The following is a 27,293-nucleotide window of genomic DNA, read 5'->3' as shown; positions in this document are numbered from 1 at the left end:
TGTAATGTTGAATTCTCTCTTATTATAAGTAATAGGATAACTATATTTGATATGTGCGTACCTTGCAAGGTCCTCGTGTCTGTCAGACAGTTTTCACTTGACCTCGACCTCATTAATGGATCAGTGAACAAGGTTAAGTTTTGGTGGTCAAGTCCATATCTCAGATACTATAAGCAATAGGGCTAGTATATTCGGTGTATGGAAGGACTGTAAGGTGTACATGTCCAACTGGCAGGTGTCATCTGACCTTGACCTCATTTTCATGGTTCAGTGGTTATAGTTAAATTTTTGTGTTTTAGTCTGTTTTTCTCATACCATATGCAATAGGTCTACTATATTTGTTGTATGGAATGATTGTTAAGTGTACATGTCTAGCGGGCAGATGTCATGTTACCTTGACCTCATTTTCATGGTTCAGTGGTCAAAGTTAAGTTTTTGAGTTTTGGTCTTTTTATCTAATACTATATGCCATAGGTCAACTATATTTGGTGTATGGAAATATTTTATGATCTTTATGTCAGTCGAGCAGGTTTTATTTAACCGTGACCACATTTTCACGGTTTAATGCACAGTGTTAAGTTTTTGTGTTTTGGTCTATTTTTCTTAAACTATAAGTAATGTGTCAACTATATATGTTGTATAGAAGCATTGTTAGCTGTACCTGTATGCCAGGCAGGGTTCATCTGACCTGGACCTCTTTTTCAAGGTTCATTGGTCTTTGTTTAGTTATCTTGGTTAATGTTAAGTTTATGTGACAGTTGTAATAAAGCTTAGCTTTATACTTACGACTATCAACATAATATCAATGATTAGTATAGAAGGCGAGACATTGCAGCGTGTGCACTCTTGTATGGTTTAGTAGCTAATTATCACTTCTAGATGAGCTGAACATTTGCACTTATAGTTGGTAACTATGCTGATAAAATGTATCAAATTGAACTGAAAAGGATAGCATAGATACACCTAGATCAAAATTCATATCATGACTTAAATTTAAAAATTGACTGAGGTTAGGTTGAGAAGTAAACTTTAAAATAAAATAGATTGAACTATATTTTCCCATTTTATGTTGTAAATGAAAGATGAAGTATTTGTCACTAGACATCAAGCAATGCGATCGAATAAAGCAAAACCTGTATCTTGGTTATATTATTACCTGATGATATGATATTCTAGGGATATTTTTATATGATAACCTTGATACAACTTGTAAAAGAGTATGCATACAAAAAAGCTATTCAAACAAAGAATTTAAAGGTCAATTAAAAGTCAACACTGCATTACTTTTACTGAAGCTATAATTTTTGTTTTTAATATCTTACAAATTACCAGATATTATTTTTATACGACCGCAAAAAAATTTCCGAAGTCAGATGGTTTTTAGATAATAACTTTAGTATAAGTAAATAGAAATCAATAAAATTTTAACACAATTTTTATAACCACAAAAGGAAGCTTGGGATTGATTTGGGGGTTATGGTCCCAATGGTTTAGAAATTAGGGGCCCAAAGGGGTCCAAAACAAGTATTTATCTAGTTTCAGGACAATAAGTTGTGTATAAGTATTTCAATTGCTCTGATATTGTACCACAATCTTCATACCATATAGTAGAAGGTCGAGATTTATTTTAAGGGTTATGGGGCAAACAGTCGAGGAATTAAGGGCCAAAAACAAGCATTTTTGTAGTTTCGGGACAATAACTTATGTATAACTGTATGGATCTCTCTGACATTGTACCACAAGGTTCCATATAACGAAGGGAAGGCTTTGATTTAGTTTGGGGTTAATATTCCTGAATATTTAGGAATAAGGTGCCAAAAAGGACCAAAATGGAGCATTTTTCTAGATTACAGGCAATAACTTGGGTTTTAGTGAATGGATCTCTCTGAAATTATGCTACAATGTTTCTTACTGCAAAGGAAAAGCTGGAATTGAGTTTCCGGGTTCTTGCTCCAAGGTGGGAGGGGGAATTCATTAAAGGTGTAATACCACCAAATCATGGTAAGTCACATCCGGTTGTATACGAAAATAGGAAATATTCCCTTGAATTTGACCGTTGTAGGTAATTAATCCTACATTTTATTGCAGTAAAACTATTTCTGTGTCATAAACATATGTCTTGGGTATTTCAAAACACCATTATTTTTTATTTGTGATTTCTATAGAAAATTTTGTAATCTTGAGGTTACATGGTGACTAAACCTTGTACGCAGATAGAATAAGGGGAGAAATTTGATTGGTTAACTTCCAATGATGGTTATTTTCTTATATGCAATGAAATGTTATGTGAAAATTTTTCTATAGAACTGGACAGGATAAAACTTTACTCATGCCAAGTATTTCTTTATTTGAAACAAAGATAAATTCTGCACAATTTTTTGAAAAGTGCAAATTTAACAAAGACTAATAGGGGAAAATCAATGGTGGTATTACACCTAAATGAGGGGTCAAAAAAGGGGCCCAAATAAGCATTTTTGTAGTTTGTAGTCAATAACTTGTGTTTAAGTGTATAAATTCCCCTGAAATTATACCACAAGTTTCCAGACTACAAAGAGATGGTTATGGGGGGTTGTGGCTCAAGTCATTAAGCAATTAGGGACAAAAAAGGGGGAAAGCAAGGTTTTTTTCTGGTTAATTTAGACAATTTAAAAGCAGTGTAAGAGAGGCAATGCAATTAAAATTTAAAGAATACTGTTATATATATATGTTTGATTACTTGATTACCTCCATTACACTGCTTATTTTCATAAGTTTAAAGAAGAAATCTTCAATTGCATAGTATTGTGCAATAGATTTGTTAGATCTTTGACCACATTTATATTGTGACAAAAACCTATATTATGTAAAAAATTTAATCACAATCCAAATTCAGACAGTATCAAGCTTGAATATTGTGACCGTATAAAGCTGCGCCCTGCCGAGCACCTAGTTCAACTTAGTAACATCTTCTCCAATGTATTTTTATATTACTTACATTGTCATGACCTACAGAATAGGTGATTCTAGTGGAAGAGGAACTGACCTATTTCTTTTTGTATGTGCGTACAGATTATTCTAGTTTGGCGTATTTTAGATCATTTGAAAAAAGTTGTTGAATGAAACAAATTAATTAACAATAAGTATTCATGTCATATGAGTATGAAGTTCAGCTATATACTGGTGATACTGCTTTTAAATACTTTTATTATACAATTGTTTATTTACAGGCAAGAATGAAGTGTGATGTTATAAAACCAGAATGTAATGACGACCGCATCATAAAATGTTGTATTCAATTTCAAAATGAGCGTAAGTATTATCTGTTACCAATGACTGAATGATTGGATGGAGTAATGCTTGATATACATGTACATGACAGAAGTATGAAAATTTTATACATTCTATTTTTATTTTGCCATGAAAGGAGTAGGGGCATTAAGGCCTAGTTTTGGCCCAAGAAAATAGAATGTTTGATAACCATTTCAAATTGGCACATAATGTTTAGAAATGCATAGGGTCAAGAAATATAAATGAAAAACAAAGATTTTGATCTGAAGATGTCACAATTATGTCATAATATGTACTGTTTTCCCAAAAACGATGAAAAATACAGAACTTTTGCAGTTTTCTGTCTTTATTTAGTGTGGAAATATCCTGCTCAGCCAGAAACAACAAAATAATTTAACAGAAGCTTTATTACAACTATTGGCATAATCTCACCAAATATAAAGTTGTTTCTTCGGTGCGCTAATACTTATTCAATCTAAAATGTACTTAAAATTTGACGAAAAACAAGGAAAATCACGAAATTTAACAAAATATGCAAATTAGGTCATAATTTGTTGCCATTGTAACTTGTTTGATGTCAAATTTGGTTTTTTTTTGTCTCGCCTTGACGGAGTCAAAAAGCGAGACATAGGTATGCTGTTTCTGGCGTTGGCAGCGACGGCGTCAACAATGTATTAGTTTTTGATTAGGTCTAGTTTATGGTGAACCATAAGTGGTATAGGTCAATCATATTTGGTATGCAGTTGTATAAGCATTGGCACATCTCATTTCCATTGAGATTATTAGGTACTGCCCCCTCCGTCATGGTCTATTGACTTCAAAACTTTTGCTTATTTTACAGGTATTAGTTTGTCATTAGGTCAGTTTATCGGGAACCACAAGTGGTAGGTCAATGATATTTGGTATGCAGTTGTGTAAGCATAATTATGCTGATGCTTACACAACTGCATACCAAACATCATTGACCTTTGTGTTTATGTAGTTTAGTAAAGAATTGAAAATAAAACAATGAAATTTGTAGGATTAATTGATAATGAACAAATTGAGCTTACAGTAATTTGTATTGAAAAGATATTAAAAGACCTGTGATAGCAGACTATAGAGTAATGTTGTTTTAGCATTAATTATACAAAAACAGGTGCCCCTGTTAAAGAAAGTGTGCATTACTCATAGTGATGTGTACTTTGTGTCAACAGAGGCTACTATTCCACACAGTCAATGCTCAAACACAGAATGATAATTTGTTACCAAACCAATATAAATCATTAATTTTGACTAATTTTAGCATGATACACAAAAAAACACTAAACTGATAATCAATTGGATGCTTTTCCTGAAATAATGAATTTTAGCTGTATGCCAAAACAGAGAATTTGTGATTATCAATGAATAACCTTTCCTTAAATTATTAATTTATTGATACAACATTTGCTTTTCTTTCTATTTATGTTCTCTAATGAAACATATATGTCATTTCACTTTCACTTTCATTTTCTATTTACATAACGTCACCATAACTACCGTAACTATACAGAAATGCACATCTCTGTAAATTTTATATGTAACATTGTCCAGATGACTGACGTCTATCTATAGGTGAAACATGTCGACCATTAAAACTATTACAAAGCGAAAAAATATCTGAGTGTTGTTGTTTTTTGTGATACTTAATCTTTCCATTAGTATAATATAGATTGCCTCTGACTTTTAAAGTTTTTATATCATTTGACTGTAGTTTTATATATTTATAACAGATCCAGATTGTATGGTTATACTACTTACAAATGATAGGAACTTGTGCAATAAATCTGTCATAACTGGTATTAAAGCATTTCCTCAACAAGTAAGTTCAATTTACTGAATGAAACTAGTAATTAGAGTTAAAAACATGTTGTATGAGTAAAAGTTCTATTCCAAACTTTGTCTATTATATCAATAATTGAGTAAATATAAGTGGTCTAAGATAAATGTACATTAACTTTCCCTATTATATCAATAATTGAGTAAATATAAGTGGTCTAAGACAAATGTACATTAACTTTCCCTATTATATCAATAATTGAGTAAATATAAGTGGTCTAAGACAAATGTACATTAACTTTCCCATGAAATATATAGAGATTAATACATGGCCTTTTCCATATCAGCCTGGGTATCAGCCCAAGACCCCCATATCAGCCCGAGACGGAGTCAAGGTGCTGATATGGGTCGAGGGATGAGACCCAGGCTGATATGGAAAAGGCCATGTATTAATCGCTTTATCATATACTTCCGACAATAGTTTAATGTAAGGCAAATAAACAAATGCAATAACTAAAACAGTCAAAACCTTTATAAGGAAGTTAAATTATGAATCAAATATACTATAATTGTCCAACAACAGCATCACTACCTTCATATATTAATGGTAACATTTCCTATAGAGGCATTTTTAAACATAGAAAATTTGGAAGAGTTTTATTATCATTATCAGTGAATATTACTCCATGTTTGTTGTACTATAAAATGATTCATAATTGTCAATGGCATTTGTTAGCAAGTACTTTTAAACTATCCCCACAAAAGTTCCCGTAAATTTTGACGTCGTCATATAAAGTATCTGACGTCACAATGGAAAAGAAAACAACCGATACCGGAAACAACGGAAGTAACTTGCACGAGAGGCACTATTATGGGTTTTGAGCACGAGATGCACCTGATATGGGTTATCAGCCCGGGTGGGAAATTATGGCTTGTGCACTTCCGCTCATTACACATATGCAAAAGCTATCATATCAATGCTAAGTATATGATAAAATGCAATAACATTAAAAAGAAAGAAAAGCACATGAACTTTGCTGTATGAAGATATCCAGCCATTCAACAGAAAAAAAACTCATCAGGATTAATTGTTATTCAACTTAGATTAACATTTAAATGTTATGGAGTAAAAAAATGTCATATGAATGTTTCACATGGAACCATTTCTGATTTTAGCTTTAATATTATTAATTGTAGACCCTATTATCAGTATTACCAACATTAGAAGGAGACTATCTCTGATTTTAGTTTTAATGTTATCAATTGTAGACCCTATTATCAGTATTACCAACATTAGAAGGAGACTATCTCTGATTTTAGTTTTAATGTTATCAATTGTAGACCCTATTATCAGTATTACCAACATTAGAAGGAGACTATCTCTGATTTTAGTTTTAATGTTATCAATTGTAGACCCTATTATCAGTATTACCAACATTAGAAGGAGACTATCTCTGATTTTAGTTTTAATGTTATCAATTGTAGACCCTATTATCAGTATTACCAACATTAGAAGGAGACTATCTCTGATTTTAGTTTTAATGTTATCAATTGTAGACCCTATTATCAGTATTACCAACATTAGAAGGAGACTATCTCTGATTTTAGTTTTAATGTTATCAATTGTAGACCCTATTATCAGTATTACCAACATTAGAAGGAGACTATCTCTGATTTTAGTTTTAATGTTATCAATTGTAGACCCTATTATCAGTATTACCAACATTAGAAGGAGACTATCTCTGATTTTAGTTTTAATGTTATCAATTGTAGACCCTATTATCAGTATTACCAACATTAGAAGGAGACTATCTCTGATTTTAGTTTTAATGTTATCAATTGTAGACCCTATTATCAGTATTACCAACATTAGAAGGAGACCATTTCTAATTTTAGTTTTAATGTTATCAATTGTAGACCCTATTATCAGTATTACCAACATTAGAAGGAGTTGTGAATCCTCAGAGACAATTAGAAGGTAAATTGCATGTGACTATGGCATATTGTTATTCATTTTGTGGTTGTGTACGTCTGAGTTCTTTTACTGTGGATTTATTTATTTTCGTAGTTACCATTTTTTGTGGATTGCCCACAGTTTGCCTTTTCGTGGATATGTAATTTCATGGTTTTGTCAATGTCTGCATACCACCTGATAGATAATTTGTACTTCGTTGAACATTTAATTTCGTGGTTCACCTTTACCCACGAAACCCAGGAAAATTGGTATCCAACAAATAATAATGAATCCACAGTATATTTGCCAGAAAAACCTGTATTATAATAATGTGTCTGGGTAGGTGATGTATCTTACTGCATACCTCTTTAGTGTGTCTGGGTAGGTGATGTATCTTACTGTATACCTCTTTAGTGTGTCTGGGTAGGTGATGTATCTTACTGTATACCTCTTTAGTGTGTCTGGGTAGGTGATGTATCTTACTGTATACCTCTTTAGAATTTGACAAATCTTGTTGGTTGAGTAGTCATAGTAGTTATCTTCAGTGATCAGAGGTTTTAAGTTCATACACTCATTCAGCAAACTGTAAAATTTTACTGTTAAAGCAAACATGAAATCTTTGTTGTGAAGTTTACAACCCCCATCTACACGAAAAACATCTGAAACTCAAGCCTTTGGCTCATTTTTTGGAAAATTATAGTTAAACCCAAAAGCAATTTCACAAGCCTGAGGCTGCTGTGCTGGACCTGTGTTTAAGTGTGAAGACTGCAACCTTATTGGGCAATACTTTTATACAAAGGAGCATTGTTTTGATAATCTTTTTTTCTAGACAGTAGCCCTGTTTATATTGTAAATCAAAGAAAAAAATTATGAAACATTATTTGATTATCAACAGTTTAACACAATTGAAAATTCACAATACCTCAAAATAAGTTACACACAAATTCATCTGCAATATTTAATTTATAAATAAATTGTGACAAAATCATCTTTTATTTTGATCAGACGAACAGAATAGTAATCCTAACATCAATGTACAGCAAAAAGAAACACATATTGAAATGCAGACTAGTAATATTGTAGAAAGTGAGGCTCAATACGTAAGTTATTCTTTAGTGTGTAATAATATCATCATAAAAAACTAAGAAATGTTTTAGACTGAATTTAAACCTGAACAGCTTATAGGATTTCAATAGATAGTCTCCAAATGTAATCTACATGATATTTGCAAAATTTTAAAGTACTTTTGCTGGCTGCTTTTTCAAGACCAGCAATTTTTATGTCAGCTTTTACGTAAAGGACATTTGCTGACATAAAGTGAATTTACTGACAGAAAGTCAACAATGATGGTATTTTGTAGGCAATTATTAGTGAAATACCATCTTTTAAGCACACTTTTTTTCTTCAAAACTGCATTAATGTTAATAATCATTTTGTAGTCGGGTTTGTGAATAATTTGTTAGTCAGTTGTGTTATACAATATAAAGTGTTTAAATGACACAATACTCTTATACTAATTTCCCTTTCTAATGACAATTATTTCCACAAAAGAAATGGTAGTTTATTCTTTACTATGTATGTTTTGAATTATTTGGGGCTGTTTGCAAAATATTACTCCACTGGGCAACCTTTTATGATATTATAGCATCATTCTGAATTTTTTCATTTACCTTAATAATTATTAGAACAAAAGGAGTAGGTTCAGTAAGGTCCTTAAATGGCCCCTTTTTTTAACGTAAATTTAAAATTAGGATTTATTGACTAATATTACAATAAATTATAGCTATGAAAGTGACTGGATAGGAAACAAGTCATTTTGTTGAAAATTTACGTTCCTGCGTTTTATAATGACGTCACAAGTTGTATTAATACTGATTTTGTATGAAAAAATCAATGAAAATGGGTAAATTTCCATAGATTATGGACAGGAAACATAGAGCGCATACGTCGACAACAAGGATCTTTTAAAATAATGTTTGTGAAGGCATTTCACGTGTCTTATTTGAATAGTTAGTTTGTCGACGCCTGCGCTCTATGTTTCCTGGTCCTAAATGTGGTTGAAATCCAGCCGATTTTGTCAAATTTCACCAAAATCTCGTATCTTTACCTTTTGGGTATGTAAAAATCAATGTGTAAGAACAAAACTTTGACAAAAATAGTTCTATTTAACTTTCTAACATATCTTTAAGTCAACTTAAAACAGTTTTTGTCTTGTAACAATGAACTTTATAATCGGGGCCAAATTAGGCCCTAACCGAACTTACTCCTTTCTTTGACAGTTAGATGATGTATATTGTAAAGTGAAGTCCTTGATACAGGAAGCTTTATCTACAATCCTTGAAAGAGAAATGAAGAAACTGTTTGATGACATATGGTAAATAAACTAATTAATCCTTACCAAGTATAGACCCATGTTTTGAATGATAAATGAAAAGAGGACAACAATAAAATAAAGTAGTGTTGTGTTGTGGTACAATAGTCAGGATGTATTACAGATTTGTCAGTATTTACTGGTGCTGGTGTAATGACTTTCATTGTTTCCGTAATGACTTATCAACAGGATTCAAAGGAGTCAAAAAACAAGAATCAGGAACAATTGACTCTTATTTTACAGAAAGTTCATGTGCACTTGTTTTTAGTAACACTTAGCCATTCAAAACTGGTATATAAAACCTATTAAACTTTTTCTTAGATTTGAAGTTTCATATGACTTTGATGTTTACAGAATGTTTGTATATTCATAAAAACATTATCTAAGTGGCCCACAAACTCTATTCCTCCATTTTGAAAAATTTTCATAAGAATTATCGATTAGTTTAGAAGATTAAATTCTACTACAATATTGAACAGAATGTTATGATTTTTTCTCTATAAAGTCATACATAATAAATAAACCTTGTAAATAAAGGTCACTGACTATAATTTTTTCTTCATTACAGGTTAAATATTGTTTATAGAAAACCACCTTGGTCATATAGAGACGTATTAGAATGTTTCAAAAAGTAAGTATACATTTATACTTCTTATTGTTGATTCTGTACTCAAATAGTTTCCTAAAGGAGGTATTTACAGTAGCATATATATATATATATATATATGGGATGGAGCATTAAGGCCTGTATTGGCCCCCCAAAAAATTAAATTGTTTAGAGCTGTTTGAAGTTTTCACATTATATATATGGAAATTCACAAGATCTGGAGATATGAATAGACACAAAAGTTTTTGATTTAATGACACCAAAATGATGTTGTTAAATGTGCCTTTCATTAAAATGAAGAAAAAAAGCTGAAGCTTTGCATTTACATAGTGGAAACATCTTGAACAGCCAAGAACAACAAAATAATTACAGAGAAATTTTACATTACATAATAATACACCAATACTAAGTTGTTTCTTGGTTGCACATTTTTTTATCCAAAATATACAAATGTGATTATTTTAAATTGCCAAATTAAATATTGTGTCAAAGATTTTAAAAGCACTCCTCCACATATCTTGAAAAGAATATATCTATTTATTTCTTTAAAGACTACCATTTCATTTTTCTTCACATTGAAGAAAGTCATTTGACTAATCTATGTTACTTCTATTTACAGACATTGGATAGCTGTATTTGGACAGATTTACAACAGAACACTAATTAAATGTGTGGAAAACCTTCTAGGTCTGATTGTCAAAGGTAAATACAGTATTTGGAATTTGTAGATTTCAATTTCATTGCTAAGATAATATCATTTAAAAGTTTCCTATGTTATAAGTCAGTGTTAGTAGTTTATATATCCTGTGTAAGTTTCCTTAATATATGTTATAAGTCAGTGTTAGTAGTTTATATATCCTGTGTAAGTTTCTTATGTTATAAGTCAGTGTTAGTAGTTTATATATCTTGTGTAAGTTTCCTTAATATATGTTATAAGTCAGTGTTAGTAGTTTATATATCCTGTGTAAGTTTCCTATGTTATAAGTCAGTGTTAGTAGTTTATATATCCTGTGTAAGTTTCCTTAATATATGTTATAAGTCAGTGTTAGTAGTTTATATATCCTGTGTAAGTTTCCTTAATATATGTTATAAGTCAGTGTTAGTAGTTTATATATCCTGTGTAAGTTTCTTATGTTATAAGTCAGTGTTAGTAGTTTATATATCTTGTGTAAGTTTCCTTAATATATGTTATAAGTCAGTGTTAGTAGTTTATATATCCTGTGTAAGTTTCCTATGTTATAAGTCAGTGTTAGTAGTTTATATATCCTGTGTAAGTTTCCTTAATATATGTTATAAGTCAGTGTTAGTAGTTTATATATCCTGTGTAAGTTTCCTTAATATATGTTATAAGTCAGTGTTAGTAGTTTATATATCCTGTGTAAGTTTCCTTAATATATGTTATAAGTCAGTGTTAGTAGTTTATATATCCTGTGTAAGTTTCCTATGTTATAAGTCAGTGTTAGTAGTTTATATATCCTGTGTAAGTTTCCTTAATATATGTTATAAGTCAGTGTTAGTAGTTTATATATCCTGTGTAAGTTTCCTTAATATATGTTATAAGTCAGTGTTAGTAGTTTATATATCCTGTGTAAGTTTCCTTAATATATGTTATAAGTCAGTGTTAGTAGTTTATATATCCTGTGTAAGTTTCCTTAATATATGTTATAAGTCAGTGTTAGTAGTTTATATATCCTGTGTAAGTTTCCTATGTTATAAGTCAGTGTTAGTAGTTTATATATCCTGTGTAAGTTTCCTAAGTAGTTTATATATCTTGTGTAAGTATAATTGACAATGACATACCGGTACTTAATTCTAAAAATTAAATAGAATTAGATCTAAAGGCCTGTAGCCTTTGCATAAAAAAAATGAATGCATTTAGGTGACAATAAAAAATTAGAGTGTAAAAAGTACAGACACTACCAGGATTTAAAGAAAATAAAGAAAAAGACAAGCAATAGCTGGAATAAAAAAACCCACAAAAAATGTTATGCTACCAAACAATTTGCTTGAACTTTACCTTGATTACTGAATTTTGTAATTTGATATTTTGATTCAATTATTTGGTCAGCTTCTTGAGGTGACAGTAATATACCAATAGTTTAGTAATATTTAAATTTGCTGAAAGCAAGGGCATCTGTTTTTTGTTTTTAAAATCTGGAGCTTTTAAGTTTTAGATTTCTCTTTTAACTTGGCGTCAGACTTGAAACATATTACTATATGACCATAACAACTTGAAGACACAACATATTTGCTGGTCTATTCTTGTTTTACTTTATACATATATGTGTATATTTGATATAGGTGCTATGATAAAATGGTCAATAGTTGAAGAGATGATCTGTGACTCTATTCCATTGCTAGATGAAGATCTGAAACATGAAAGGTAGGTCAAATGCTTTAGATATTTGACAGCTGATGGAGGGTGTTTAAGGGTAAATTATAGTGGCAATTACTTACAATGTATATTTAACATTTTTATTTGAAGATTTTTTTCTAAAAACTTGAATTAAAGTGGTATAAAAATAATGAAATATGGTATGATTGCCAATGAGAAATCTATCTACCAGAGATCAAATGGTAGGGATGTAATCAACTATGATCATGGTATGGCCTTCAACAATGATCAAAACCTATATCTATATTAAGCCTTGGCATGAAAAAATGTGAAATGTTCCAAATGACAGCCTGATTTATGACAAAATGATAAATGAAAAATACATCAGGAATCACAGAAAACCACTGAATAACAGGCTACTGTCTTGTGACAGGCACATTCATAATGTGGCCTTGGTAAACATGTTTCTGAGTGCTCAACCCTCTCATACCCTGACAGTGATTTAACACCAAACTAAAATCAGTTGAAATAGTCGGGACTTATAGCAGCACAAATACACAAAAGTACTGATTTAAGAGTACAAAGTTATTTGTTTACTTTTTTCAAGTTTTATCATAATGATTTAAACTATAATACTTTCAAAAATATTGGAACATTGTAATGAAAAAATTAGGAACTGAAAGTTGGTGTTATAAAAACATTAATGAGATGTTTTTATTTGATAGTTGCAACAGCAGTATTTCTAAGATAAAGTCAGATTTACTGGATCTCAAAGGTTGTTGTCAAGGACCAAAGAAAGCCAATATTAATCAGGTAATATTTTATGACAACAACTTTTAGCTAGTCTGTCCAAAACATACAAGTTATTGCAATCTCTCAAAAAGTTTTCTGTTATTTGTTGAAATGATGTTTTTTTTTTAAATTACTTGACCAATTCATAGGAGACCTGCCATAGCCATGGTTTTAATACAACCGCAAATGTTTATATAATGCTATCATGTCGTTGTCGTCATCCGAAGACGCATTTGGTTTCCAGACAATAACTTTATTTTAGGTACATGGATCTCTATTTATTACATTGGTTGCAATGAATAACATTTATTTCCCAGTTAAATAAAATCCGATAATTTCACATGTGAGATAAATGTAGTTATTTCACTGTCTGACATCATACAACAATAGGCGTTGTCAAGACGTCGATAACGGTGGATCAAAACAAATTGTGAATGCGTAGAAAAAAGATATAGTTCCTTACATGTTTTACATTCATTTCTTTAAAAAGAGCCATTTGCCAATGTAATAAAAAGAACAACAAATTAAAGAATTCAAATATCGAAAAATATTCAACTTGACCGAACAACACTGATAATTAACTCATGTGCTACGCGCATTCATGAACAGGTTCATGAATTAATGTGTTGTTCGGTCACTCATTGAATATTTTTCTCTATTTGAATTCTTTGATTAATTATTCTATAAATATTTTTACCAGAAGGTTCAATATCTCTTAAAAAGAAAGGTTGGGATTGATTTTGGGGATTATGGTTAACTTAAGGAATTAGGGGAAAAGGGTCAAAAACAAGTATTTTACTAGTACAATGTCTGAGCAAACAACCAAACAAAGTTTGCAAGCAACTTTTGATTTGCATGCTTTATTATTTTAACTGTAAAGAACAAGGTAAGATAAGGCCCATTTTTTACCCCCCTATTTTCTCATTTTCTAAATTTTGTTTTGGAAAGCTACTTATCACCTTAAAAGGGCGTAAAAATGTCAAAAGAAGGAAAAATAACGATTTTTGGCCATTGTTTCTTAAAATTTAATAGCATGCACCTATGTGACCTGGAAAAAATTATGGCGATTTAGACAGCATCAACAGTTCTCATGACATTGGAATATAAAAATTCCTGGGTCACCTGCAAAATGAATAATGATTACAATATTTGAATAATAACAGCTTTTCAAAACAGAATTTGAAAAATGAGAAAATAGGGGGACCAAAAACAAGCCTTATTGTACTTTGTCCTTTGAATGTTATATAAGAATTGTTTCAAACATTTATCATTTAATAATTGGTTGCCTAATAGAAGTAGATTTTGCAAGCATGGTTGAAATATTGCATCCTTTCTTATTTGCCAAACATAATATCTGAGGTGACTGCCCTTTTGATCTTACAACTGACCTTAGGGAAAATGCAGTTCTAAGCTTGCTTGATTAAGCATTGTAATTAAAATTGGCATCTGCAAACAAAATGAAATAGGGGGAGATAAACTTTAAACAATATGAAATAGGGAGAGATAAACCTCAGACACTATGAAAAGGGGGAGATAAACCTCAAACAATATAAAATAGGGGGAGATAAACCTCAAACAATATGAAATAGGGGGAGATAAACCTCAAACAATATGAAATAGAGAGAGATAAACCTGTATATTGCATTAACTTGGTCCATGTGTCAATCTGTTCTTTCTGCAAAATATTTCCATCACACTTTTCCCAGGTTCTACTGAAAAGAATGAAATAGTGTTTGGTCAGCAGCTTGAAAGTGACAATTCTTTTTATGTATGTGCACACTTAGATTTGCTGGACACCTACTTCCTATTTGCTGATTCTTTAAATTTTTAGCTCACCTGGCCCGAAGGGCCAAGTGAGCTTTTCTCATCACTTGGCGTCCGTCGTCCGTCGTCGTCCGTCGTCCGTCGTCCGTCGTCATCGTCGTCGTCCGTCGTCGTTAACTTTTACAAAAATCTTCTCCTCTGAAACTACTGGGCCAAATCAAACCAAACTTGGCCACAATCATCATTGGGGTATCTAGTTTAAAAAATGTGTGGCGTGACCCGGTCAACCAACCAAGATGGCCGCCATGGCTAAAAATAGAACATAGGGGTAAAATGCAGTTTTTGGCTTATAACTCAAAAACCAAAGCATTTAGAGCAAATCTGACATGGGGTAAAAATGTTTATCAGGTCAAGATCTATCTGCCCTGAAATTTTCAGATGAATCGGTCAATCGGTTGTTGGGTTGCTGCCCCTGAATTGGTAATTTTGAAGAAATTTTGCTGTTTTTGGTTATTATCTTGAATATTATTATAGTTAGAGATAAACTGTAAACAGCAATAATGTTCAGCAAAGTAAGATCTACAAATAAGTCAACATGACCAAAATGGTCAGTTGACCCGTTTAGGAGTTATTGCCCTTTATAGTCAATTTTTAACCATTTTTCGTTAATTAAAGTAATCTTTTACAAAAATCTTCTCCTCTGAAACTACTTGGCCAAATTAATCCAAACTTGGCCACAATCATCTTTGGGGTATCTAGTTTAAAAAATGTGTGGCGTGACCTGGTCAACCAACCAAGATGGCCGCCACGGCTAAAAATAGAACAAAGGGGTAAAATGCAGTTTTTGGCTTATAACTCAAAAACCAAAGCATTTTGAGGAAATCTGACATGGGATAAAAATGTTTATCAGGTCAAGATCTATCTGCCCTAAAATTTTCAGATGAATCGGTCAATCGGTTGTTGGGTTGCTGCCCCTGAATTGGTAATTTTGAGGAAATTTTGCTGTTTTTGGTTATTATCTTGAATATTATTATAGATAGAGATAAACTGTAAACAGCAATAATGTTCAGCAAAGTAAGATCTACAAATAAGTCAACATGACCAAAATGGTCAGTTGACCCGTTTAGGAGTTATTGCCCTTTATAGTCAATTTTTAACCATTTTTCGTAAATTAAAGTAATCTTTTACAAAAATCTTCTCCTCTGAAACTACTTGGCCAAATTAATCCAAACTTGGCCACAATCATCTTTGGGGTATCTAGTTTAAAAAATGTGTGGCGTGACCTGGTCAACCAACCAAGATGGCCGCCACCGCTAAAAATAGAACATAGGGGTAAAATGCAGTTTTTGGCTTATAACTCAAAAACCAAAGCATTTTGAGGAAATCTGACAGGGGATAAAAATGTTTATCAGGTCAAGAACTATCTGCCCTGAAATTTTCAGATGAATCGGTCAATTGGTTGTTGGGTTGCTGCCCCTGAATTGGTAATTTTGAAGAAATTTTGCTGTTTTTGGTTATTATCTTGAATATTATTATAGTTAGAGATAAACTGTAAACAGCAATAATGTTCAGCAAAGTAAGATCTACAAATAAGTCAACATGACCTAAATGGTCAATTGACCCCTTAAGGAGTTATTGCCCTTTATAGTCAATTTTTAACAATTTTCATTAATTTGGTAAATTTATGTAAATTTTTACCAAATATAGTTCTCTGTTACTAATGGGCAAAGTTCATGATAGATATAATTGTAAGAAGCAAAATCGTTCAGTAAAGTAAGAACTTCAAACACATCACCATCACCAAAATACAATTTTGTCATGAATCCATTTGTGTCCTTTGTTTAATATGCACATAGACCAAGGTGAGCGACACAGGCTCTTTAGAGCCTCTAGTCCATTATGTTAAAGTGTGTGCACATTTTGGTTCTCTGGGATGCCTTCTTCCTTTTGTCATTTACAGTGAGTTACAAAGGGTGTGTGCTCAGCACGACAACAATAGCACATACATTCTTGATGATACATGTAATTGATAATATTTTGACCTTCACTAAGTGAAACTTGAAATATCTAAATGGCAAAGATGAGTTTTTGGATTAGGAAATATTTTCATGACAATATGAATATTGATATTTTAGAATTGTCAGCCAGCAGAAAAACATCAGAAATCTACCTCACCATTTAAACCTCAAAATCAGCAAACATCAAAGATGAGACATCAACCTATTCAATCATCACAGAATAATGACCGAAATAAACAATCACATAGTTGTCAAGAAAATAAACAATCAAACAGTGGTCATGGAAATCGACAATCGCACAGTGGTCAAGGAAATCAACTATCACATACTGGTCAAATAAATCGACAATCACGTAGTGGTCAAGGAAATCGACAAAGAAACAGTGGTCAAGGAATTCAACAATCACATAGTGGTCAAGGGAATAAACTATCTCAGTCTAGTCAAGGAAATACACAAGGACACAGTGGTCAAGGAATTCAGCTATCACAGTTTAGTCAAGGAAATACACAAGGACATAGTGGTCAAGGAATTCAGCTATCACAGTTTAGTCAAGGAAATACACAAGGACACAGTGGTCAAGGAATTCAGCTATCACAGTTTAGTCAAGGAAATACACAAGGACACAGTGGTCAAGGAATTCAGCTATCACAGTTTAGTCAAGGAAATAAGAAATCCCAGTCTAGTCAAGTAAATAAACAGAGGAAGAGGAGGAAATCTGGAAACACAAAGTCTCCAACACAACAACAGCCATTTTCTAAATCAGAAATTAAACTTCAACAGATCTGGCAAACCATACTTAAAGCTAGGTATGTGGTTTCCTGAATTGCTCAGTTTGTCATGAAATATAAGCAAAGCTTAATTTTTTGCATCAGAAATTTAAAAAAAATCTATTAAAATCATATACCTTTTTTTCACGTCAGCTTTATTAGCAATGCTGATATATAAATTAATGGGAATTATATTTTTTTAAAGTTTTGTTCTGTATTTTATATTGATAATTTTCTTTCATTCAGCATAGATGTGTTGGTAATTTACCACAATGATTATTATTATTTGATGAATTTTATACTTTATCTATTATATAGTATCGAATTAAAAGAGATAGCAGTTAGTACTGATAGTCCACAAAGACGTGTGTATGATATGTGTGATAAACTTGTTCCAGCTGTTAAAGACTTAGAGTACTATTACAGCAAGTAAGTCTCTATACAACACATATGTCTCTTAGAGTACTATTACAGCAAGTAAGTCTCTATACAACACATATGTCTCAGTCTGGTCATTATCAATCCACTGACCATTTTACAGCTCAAGATGTTTCAATTGCTGGTGCCTTAATTTTTATGCCCCATTTATGGGCATTATGTTTTCTGGTCTGTGCGTCTATTTGTAAGTCCTTTCGTCCGTTTGTCAATTTGTTCATCAGTCTGTCATGCTTCAGGTTAAAGTTTTTGCTTAAAGTTTTTGGTCAAGATAGTTTTTGATAAAGGTGAAGTCCTATCAAGAAACTTAGTACACATGTGATATGATATGATCTTTCTAAATTTAATGCCAAATTAGAGTTTTGACCACAATTTCATGGTCCATTAAACATAGAAAGTAATAGTGTAATTGGGGCATCCGTGTACTATAGACACATTCTTGTTTTAGTTTAATATAAACATTGAATAAAATATATTAAATGTAACTTCATCAGCACTGTAGAAAATGCCAAGTGGATATGGATTTTATTTGACTTGATTTTATTCCAGACTTATGTGCAAAATTAAGGCAATTATTAAGTTTAAATAAAACATAAAATGAAAAACAGAATTACCAATAATATTGGACAGAACAACAGTCACCACACCAAACACTTGACTTCTGTAAAAAAAAATGTACAAATAAAGATTGAAAGCAATAAAGAAAACTGAACACTATAAATAATAACCCTTTTTAGGGAAATTGAAAATTCTTATTATAAAAAATGAACATATACAAACTTAAAATAACTAAAAGAAATTGAATATAAATTTATAGAACATTTGCTATTTTTTTCAGAGCTCTAATGATCCCCCCAGGAGATATTCGTTCACACATTGAAAATATCATAGAACTATGTGATCACTTGAACAGTTTTCATGACAGTGTGGAAATAGAGGTTTGTTATTTGTATTAGAAACACAGTTATGATAAGGCTACATGAATGTATCTTTTTAATGAGAAAAGAATGAAAATGGATTGAAAGGTTTTAGTTTCTATTTCAATACAAAGTAATATGTAATAGATCAAAGCATTGACCTGCTCATAGAATTTCTTAAAAACATTCTTGTTAAAATCTAATTTACATGTCCTGAAAATTTAAATTTAGGTAGGCATAATTTAAAAAAAAAACCTAAATGTCTTTGAAAAGAATATTACCTTAATAATTTGTTACCAATGGAAGTAATAAATACTATTTTCACATAGAAAACTTGCCTCACTGAATTCCTGGAACAGCTTTTTATAAATTACAAATTTAATGATAAGTTGATGTTATTTTAGGACACAGAAGGACCTATTGAAACATTTGACCTACTTGACCTTTTTGCTGCAGACGACAAAAGGTAAATATACCAATTGTTTATTTGCTATCAATGAAGGGTCTAAAATCAGCTACATACTCTTTATTATTATTTACAATATTTATATAGTGCATTATCTAATTAAAATTACCCTAAGCAATTAACATAAAACAATCAATGCAGGTAATAAAAAAAAGGTGTTAAACATTAAAACAATCAATGCAATAAGAATGAAATAAAATTTTGAAACACATATAAAAAAAACAAACCCAAAAGGAACAGAAAAGTTAAAAAATAAATAATCATAATTAAAAGGCATATTATACTACAACGAAAAGAACAAAGTTAAAAAAAGCCATTGTCAGTATAAAAAGTTACATGTAATCACTGAAAGCGAGTCTAAAATAATGGGTTTTCAAATTTTTCTTAAAAAGTTCGATTGAGTGTTCATGTCTCAGATGGCTAGGAAGATTGTTCCAGAGACTCGCAGTAGCTTTGTCGAAACGTCTTTCTCCATATATTTTGGTGCGTACACGAGGTTGTATAAGCTGCATGGCATTTTCCGATCTAAGAGATCTTGATGGTTGATAGGCACTAATGAGTTCCTCAAGATAGACGGGCGCTAGGTCATGCAGGATTTTGAAAGTATACAAAAGAAGTTTATATTGTATTCGGTACTGCACCGGGATCCAATGAAGAGACACAAGAACTGGTGTTATATGATCATGTTTCTTGGTACATGTAACAAGCCTGGCTGCCGTATTCTGTATTCGCTGTAACTTTTTGACTAAGCTGGTATTTACTCCATAAAGCAGAGCGTTTCTGTAGTCGTGACGTGACGAGCGAGCAGACTAAAGTTTTACAGGCATCCTCGGTGATATATTGCCGAATTCTACCAATGTTCCTAATTTGGAAGAAGCACGACTTCGTGATGCCATTGACCTGCTTTTCCATGCTTAATGTTCTATCAAAATAAACACCAAGATTTTTTACCACAGATGCATTGCTTACTATTGATCCATCAAATAACAGATGACAATTCGAAAATTCCTTTACACGATTTTTTGGTGAAAATAAGATCAGTTCCGTTTTGTCTGTTATGACAGAAACAGGGGTCTAAAAGTTTCACGTCACTTATTTTGACTTTCTGATATCAAAGAAAAGCATGACTTAATCTTTTGAATCTATTACAAAATAACAATAAATATAGTCAAATTACAGGTTGGATGCTGCCCCAATTACTAAAAAAATTAAAAAGTCGGTAAACTCAAAAAAGAAAATTAAAAAAAAATACCAGTTGCTATTAAAATTTGGTTAAAAATACTGCTTTTATCCAGATTGCATTCCTGTTGGCTAAAAACCCACGTATAAAACCATAAAATATAGTTTTAAAGTATTTTCAAATGAAAAGAAAACTTGTTACAATCCCCTAAGAGCTGTTTGATTGCTTCCAAACTTGTAGATTTTTAATATAGATTTAATAAGGTGACCTGGTCTTATTGTCTTATTAGTGTTTAATGTTCAATTGTTTGTTAATAACTGTACCACCATTTAGATTTGATAATCTTTGCAATTCATTCTATAAGTTCCAAGTGGAAGAAATATTCTTTGATATTTTTTCCACTGGAACATAAATTGCAGTATTTGTTCCTTGGAGAATAAAGAGTATAGATTATTTGTTCCATCAGGAACAAACATTATGACATTGTTTATAACAAAGTTGCCTTTGTAACATAAAAACACTTTGTGAACTATCTAGTTCTTAGCAAACAAGTTAGAAAGATTATTGACACAATTAACATGAATGGAGGAAAATGCTATAAAACCCAAGGTTAGAAAAGTTTTTATGTAAAATTTTATCTTTTAAGTAGTATTAACTTTCATTTGCAGATCAGTTTTGGAAAATGGACATACACAGTTAAAAGATTTTATGCAGGAGATAGCCTCATGTATTGAACAGCTGCCAGACTGAACTGATTGGTGCCTAATGCTACCAATGATATTAGAGCAATCTCTGGATAAAAGAGGTTGATGGTTATCAGATTTATTTCATCTGGCTAATACTCATGGCTTTTACTATATTATACATACAGATGATATTCAAAATAATCTGTTTATACATGGTCATGAACATGATTGTGTCAGTTTTTAGAGCAAAATTATGAAATGGGTTTAATCTGAATATTATTTTGAGTTAAAAGACTGGCTTTATTGTAAAAGTGTTAAAATGATAAGTAGGTGATGGAAGGTTATTACCAAGAATGAACCGGTTGTATTATTAGGGTGGTAGTGGAAAGACATTGTGGAGGTAATGGAGAATTCTAAAGAGTATTGTTTTAGTTGTATAGTGTTACTATATTTACAACAGCTGTTTGTATCTGATTAATTTTTAGCTTTTATTTCTGTTCAACAGTGCATCTTGTATGCATAATGGTTGTTAAATTGTAAAACATGTTTTTTCTTGATATTTTTTTTAACCCCCAAAATTGGCTGGTGGATTTAGTGATATCCTTGTGCATCCTTGTGATACACTATTTCTCTGTCCTTCTTTATATCCCTATAGAGGTAAATATATTCATATTCTACTGGTGAAAATATTTTTTCTAGTTCGGCTGAGACTAAAATGTGATTTTTTTTGGTCAAAATCTATGAATAAAATGGCTGTTATAGGTCAAGTGTCAATTTTGACAAGAAGATGCTATCACAACTGTTGTGGCATGCAAGGTAACTATTATCATCCTAAATTGTCTACTTTGATATGCCCCTGCTATTTTGTGATTAGGACATATATTGCCAACTCATCCCTCTTTCCTTCCAAAACCCTACAGCTGTCTTCACTGAAAGCTCAACTTGCAGATAGGACCCTGTAAGCTATTGTCAACACTCTGTCCTTCCACTATACATTTTTGGCAGTATCTATGACTTTCCATTACAACATTCCTGTGACCCAAAGAAGGCTCTTCCAAATCTGCAAAATGAGGTTTGATAAATGACCATTAAAAATTAAGACTCATTTAATGCCTACTGTAATGAAAAATGTCTGTTTGACGCTTGACTGTAATGGGCATTCCTACCCTCCTGAAAGGAATGCTATGTATTTTGAATTTGATATATTTCGGTTGTTTTATTATAAAATAATTGTATGTAAGTAGAATTTCTACTATGAATATTGGTGCTATTTAAATGTGCTCAAAACAGAATGATGCATTAATGTGGTTTATGTTGTCAAAACTGAATATTGCATGAGTGAACATTGTCAACTTGTTTATGTCTATTTTATTGTAAGTTAACATCAAACATCCAATATAATCCAGGGTGACTGTATAAAAGTTGTTTCTATGACTAGTTGGCTGTCACCACTCCATCCTTTATAAAACTCTTTTAGTCAACTTCTGTACAATAACTCAAGATGTAGATCTGTTTTTGCCATGTGCCTACCAAATGCTATTATGCTTCAATATTATATGCTTTCGGTTAGAAATATGGACATGTTACAAGAGGGACATAATCCAGTGTGTAAAATAGGTTTTAGTTTTTATGGTTGAGAATGGTTATTAGGAAGCATTTTGTGAAACAACTAAAAATATATTTTATGATGAATGAATATGGTGAACAGTGCCTAGGAACAACAAGGCCAATACTGTGTTTTATTATCATCACGATTATTCAACAAGATGTCTAAATTAATGAACAGCATTTACTATGGCGTTAGAAATGGGGAGGATTTTTGGTTCTATCAGTGTAAATGGTTATTATGAAAAGTTCTTTCAAATGTTAATTGTTATGTTACTTTTTGTCAAAACTTAAATTGTTTTGTTATGTTTAGTAAAGCTTTACTTATGTTGTTTATCCATCAAATATTTTTTGTATCTGTCAAACATATAGGGAACTTGTTTTAATATCTAAACTATTAATTATGTGTGATAATAAACAATCATGCAACTTTTTTACAAGTAAATCTTTGAGAAAAAAATTTATTCTCCGTAGTTTAAATTAAGATATGATAATTTGTTGGACTGAATAATATTGTGTAGGATTTACAACATACTGTAAACCAAATTATTTTCACGATTACTTTATTTCACGTTTATTCCCAACTAGTCAACTTCGCGCAATTTAATTTCGCGATTTTCTTATCTACTTGATGTAGTTTGATAGGGAAGGATCCAAGTGATACATTTTCGCAACGATTTAATTTCTCGTTATTTTTCTACTCGCGAAAAATAAATCACTTGCGAAATTTAGTTGGTTTACAGTATTGTAAATGAGATTGTTACTCAGTGCCTTAAAACTGGTAAGTTTTTTAAAAGGTTAAAGGTTGTGATGATGAATTGGTCAAGGGTAAGGTTTATTTAAGAAAGGTAAGGGTTGGGCTAAAGTTAAAGTAGTCCTGTACTATTTCTAAAGCTTGATATGGAACCTTCCTTAGAGACTAATCCATGCTTAAAACTAAATTTATTGTTCAAATTTTCCAAAATGTAAATAATGAATTACTATATTGTAAATAGGATAGACTTTATTTTAATGTGGATTCACTTATATTTGTGGATACATGTACCAATTACATGTAGTATTGTGGATTGTGGATTTTTGTTTATTTTGGGTATTTGATTTCATGGTTTTGCCAAATAGTCTTCATACCAGCATATAGAAATGTTTGCTGTGTTAAAGATTTAAACTTGTGGTTTATATTTATCCACAATTTTTTTTTCAAATGTGATCCTAAGAAAAATGTTGAATCCACACAATTCCACAGTATAAAATTTTTAATTTAAGTCTAAGAAAAGACACAATTATTCCATGTTACGGTTGTTTTGTTACTTTTTTAATAGTTGACTTTTTTGTCTCTGTTTTAGCCTACCTGGCTCAAATTGGTCACATAAACTATTGTGATCTGTTTTGCATTACACAGGATTGCATATATGAGAATACATAAGTCCTAACCAAAGATTAGTGAAGTACTGTTAAGCATTAGTGTTTATGGTTTTCTTGTATATATACATAAAATACCATTGAGATTGTTATAACATTGTAATGTGAACATTCATGTCAAAAGTAAGAGTAAAACCTTCTATGAAGGACAATTTTACAATAGAATTGATTTAGTGTTAAGAATATGGGCAAAAAGTTATATTACTGTAGATTCGTCTATTTTTGTGGGACCAATTGTCTTTGATACTTGATTTTGTGATTTTGGAAAAGTTTCTATACCCAGCTGATAGGACATTCATACTTCATTGTATAATTGAATTTGTGGTTTGCCTCTTCTAACAATTTAAACAAAAGTCAGTACCCAACAAATAATAATAGATCCACTGTATACCTTGAAATTGAGGGGGCCTAATCTGGGATCCCAGACACAGTGTTACTTCTTTACTAATTGTACTCCTTTACCAAAATTGGTAGAACAGTGGATTTCTTCAGCTTTGACTGATTCATTCCCTGAATGGTATAGTATTTGTTTGGGAAATGGAAATACAAGTTAAATGTTAAAAGTGTGTAATATACATATATATGTTAAAATACTAAATGAAACTTACAGCTGCTAGTTATTAGCTATATATTGTTTTACATTAGTCTGCTTTGTAAAGTTTCTAAAGGTACACAATGATGTTTGGAAGATTTAACATATCAATTTACCAATTGCTTAAGTGATGCAGATTTACTGTTTTGCTGTAGAAATGGACAAAGCTTGAGTCTAACTGCTTATAGTTTTAGTAATCATGTACACATTTCATTAACTTTATGTGAAAGATATTTGTTTATTATAGTCCCTCAATAACCTGATTTTGGAGAGCTTATAATGAAAGTATTATCTCTGCCTAGTGTGGCTAAACAAGGTTGTCTGTGTCATTATCTATAATTTATGAAATAGTGATTTTATTGTCAGGTTTTTTATTGAAAATTGTTATAGAAAATCATGGTTCCATATAGTATGTAAAACATATGTTCATGTAATATACTTTTTTCTCATTTGAAACATAAAATTGATAGCTAATCATTTTTCGTAATCATTTTTTTTTTTAGTTTTTGAATTGTTCTCCACCTGATGTAAATTCAGGCTTTGTTATGAAAAGATGCCAAATAAAATTGTTTGTTATATCAAGTGTTTTTTTGTCATTTAACCTTCAAAAGTGATAAATATGCCTTTATTTACTTGAATGGGTAAGTTTTACTACATGTATAAAACAACTCAACATAGAAAAGAAAATCTTTTATTTATTCTTAATCTTCAGAAATGAACTACTATTCTAATTTGCCAACAGCTTTTCTTTCTGCTATAACATAAACCATGACACCTCTTGTTGGAAATTTATAAAGCAATCACATCTATCAAGTTCATAAGGAAAAACTGATGAAAGATAGAGAGTAAAAAAACTAGGAGTATTCTGAAACAACCCAACAACAAAATGATTAAGAGACATAAAGAGGGCAATATAAAATAATCAACAATAAATAGTCTTAAGAGCATGTCAAAATCAAAATTGACCATTGTCTATAAAAGATGTATAAAAAATGAACGAAACCATCTAAGGTCTGCCTGGATATGTAGTCTTGATTCCCCTGCAACGAAAATCATAGTATGCAAGACGTAGGGATAACTGTCATGCAAGGTAAAAGACCTGGATGCTTCATACCTCATATGCAGATACCTTATATTACAAAGTTTCTGTCATATACACAGGCACTCGTCTCAGAAAAAAATTTCCTATATACCGTTATATAAAGGTACATAGGAATTTTTTTCTTCTTAGACGAGTGCCTGTGCTCATATATATCCATTGTTTCTTACCTCATTTTCATAATTATTCAACTGCTTGAAAAAAATAACAGGTGTGTATCTAGGTATTATCTGTCTTAATCAATTAACCAATCACAATTAACTTGATAACTCTTAGTGGGACCTAGAGTCCCTGAGAACATTGGTTTATTGTCTTGCCTGCTAAAAAGTCACAGAAATAAGACCGTGATTACTATCAAGTGGCAGTGTGAACTATTTGTATTTAGCTATATATTTGGGAATTAAAATAACCTAAATGACTTTTATTGCTAACTCACTGATGTTAACTGATCTAATCACACAAACTTGAACATGTATACTAAGCAAAAGTTTCAAAGTCAATAGGCCATGTCTGACTTGACTGAGGGGACAAATAATCTCCATGGAAATGAACAAGTATCATAGACTTTCACCAGCAGTTTCCCTTAAACTGACTTTATCACCAACTTACATTGGTGATGACATAGAAACCATCCATAACAGTATACCTACAGTCTTGCTTTTTGTCAAGCCTGCAACTTCTATCGCAGAAAGCTCGCCATAGCGGAGTTGGCATTCAGTACACTTCTAAAAAGCTTTATATTTGAGACAGTGGAAGACCTTGATGCTTCATACTTTGTATATAATATATAGATGCCTTATTTGACGGTTTTTGTCTGTCATATATCCATTTTCCTTGACCTCATTTTCATAATTCAGTGACCACTTGAAAAATAGGTTAAGATTTTTTGTAATGTTAGTTTCACAGGTTTTATTTGAACTTAAGGGCATACGATACAGTTACAGGGGAGGTAATGACGTTGCTAACGTAAATTGTTATTTTCGCGACGTCAAACTATGACTTATTGGGAAAAGATTCAGTTTTCGACTGATTTTCTTCATTCAAATTATCTAACTTGAAAACGAGTTCATGAACCCCTTTTTTTAAAAATGTCATTTGATTTGATTACGCTACAAGATTATGTGTGCCAATTGTCACGAAAACGTAAATAGTGCAATTTTTTTAAATTTGATAAATATACAGCAAAAAGGCTTAACTCATCAGATGGACAAAAATACAA

The 27,293-nt window shown here is 31.3% G+C and overlaps 1 protein-coding gene across 1 annotated transcript in view; it reads left to right on the top strand.

The window, feature by feature from the left end:
- Positions 1 to 25,553, top strand: part of LOC139513000 (uncharacterized) — a 51,711-nt gene extending 26,158 nt beyond the window's left edge. The window contains exons 10-23 of the mRNA XM_071301041.1: positions 3,207 to 3,288; positions 5,022 to 5,110; positions 6,985 to 7,045; positions 8,027 to 8,121; positions 9,301 to 9,395; positions 9,961 to 10,023; positions 10,619 to 10,701; positions 12,301 to 12,382; positions 13,060 to 13,147; positions 17,026 to 17,714; positions 17,994 to 18,104; positions 18,949 to 19,048; positions 19,432 to 19,493; positions 21,342 to 25,553. Of these exons, the coding sequence (XP_071157142.1) occupies positions 3,207 to 3,288; positions 5,022 to 5,110; positions 6,985 to 7,045; positions 8,027 to 8,121; positions 9,301 to 9,395; positions 9,961 to 10,023; positions 10,619 to 10,701; positions 12,301 to 12,382; positions 13,060 to 13,147; positions 17,026 to 17,714; positions 17,994 to 18,104; positions 18,949 to 19,048; positions 19,432 to 19,493; positions 21,342 to 21,423 (1,782 nt within the window). The 3' untranslated portion in view covers positions 21,424 to 25,553. The remainder of the gene's footprint in view (positions 1 to 3,206; positions 3,289 to 5,021; positions 5,111 to 6,984; positions 7,046 to 8,026; positions 8,122 to 9,300; positions 9,396 to 9,960; positions 10,024 to 10,618; positions 10,702 to 12,300; positions 12,383 to 13,059; positions 13,148 to 17,025; positions 17,715 to 17,993; positions 18,105 to 18,948; positions 19,049 to 19,431; positions 19,494 to 21,341) is intronic.
- Positions 25,554 to 27,293: the final 1,740 nt, after the last annotated feature.

The sequence above is a fragment of the Mytilus edulis genome, chromosome 2 (assembly GCF_963676685.1).
Source record: "Mytilus edulis chromosome 2, xbMytEdul2.2, whole genome shotgun sequence".
In the NCBI taxonomy this organism is placed as follows: Eukaryota; Metazoa; Mollusca; class Bivalvia; order Mytilida; family Mytilidae; genus Mytilus; species Mytilus edulis.
This window is presented reverse-complemented; position numbering and strand designations above follow the sequence as displayed.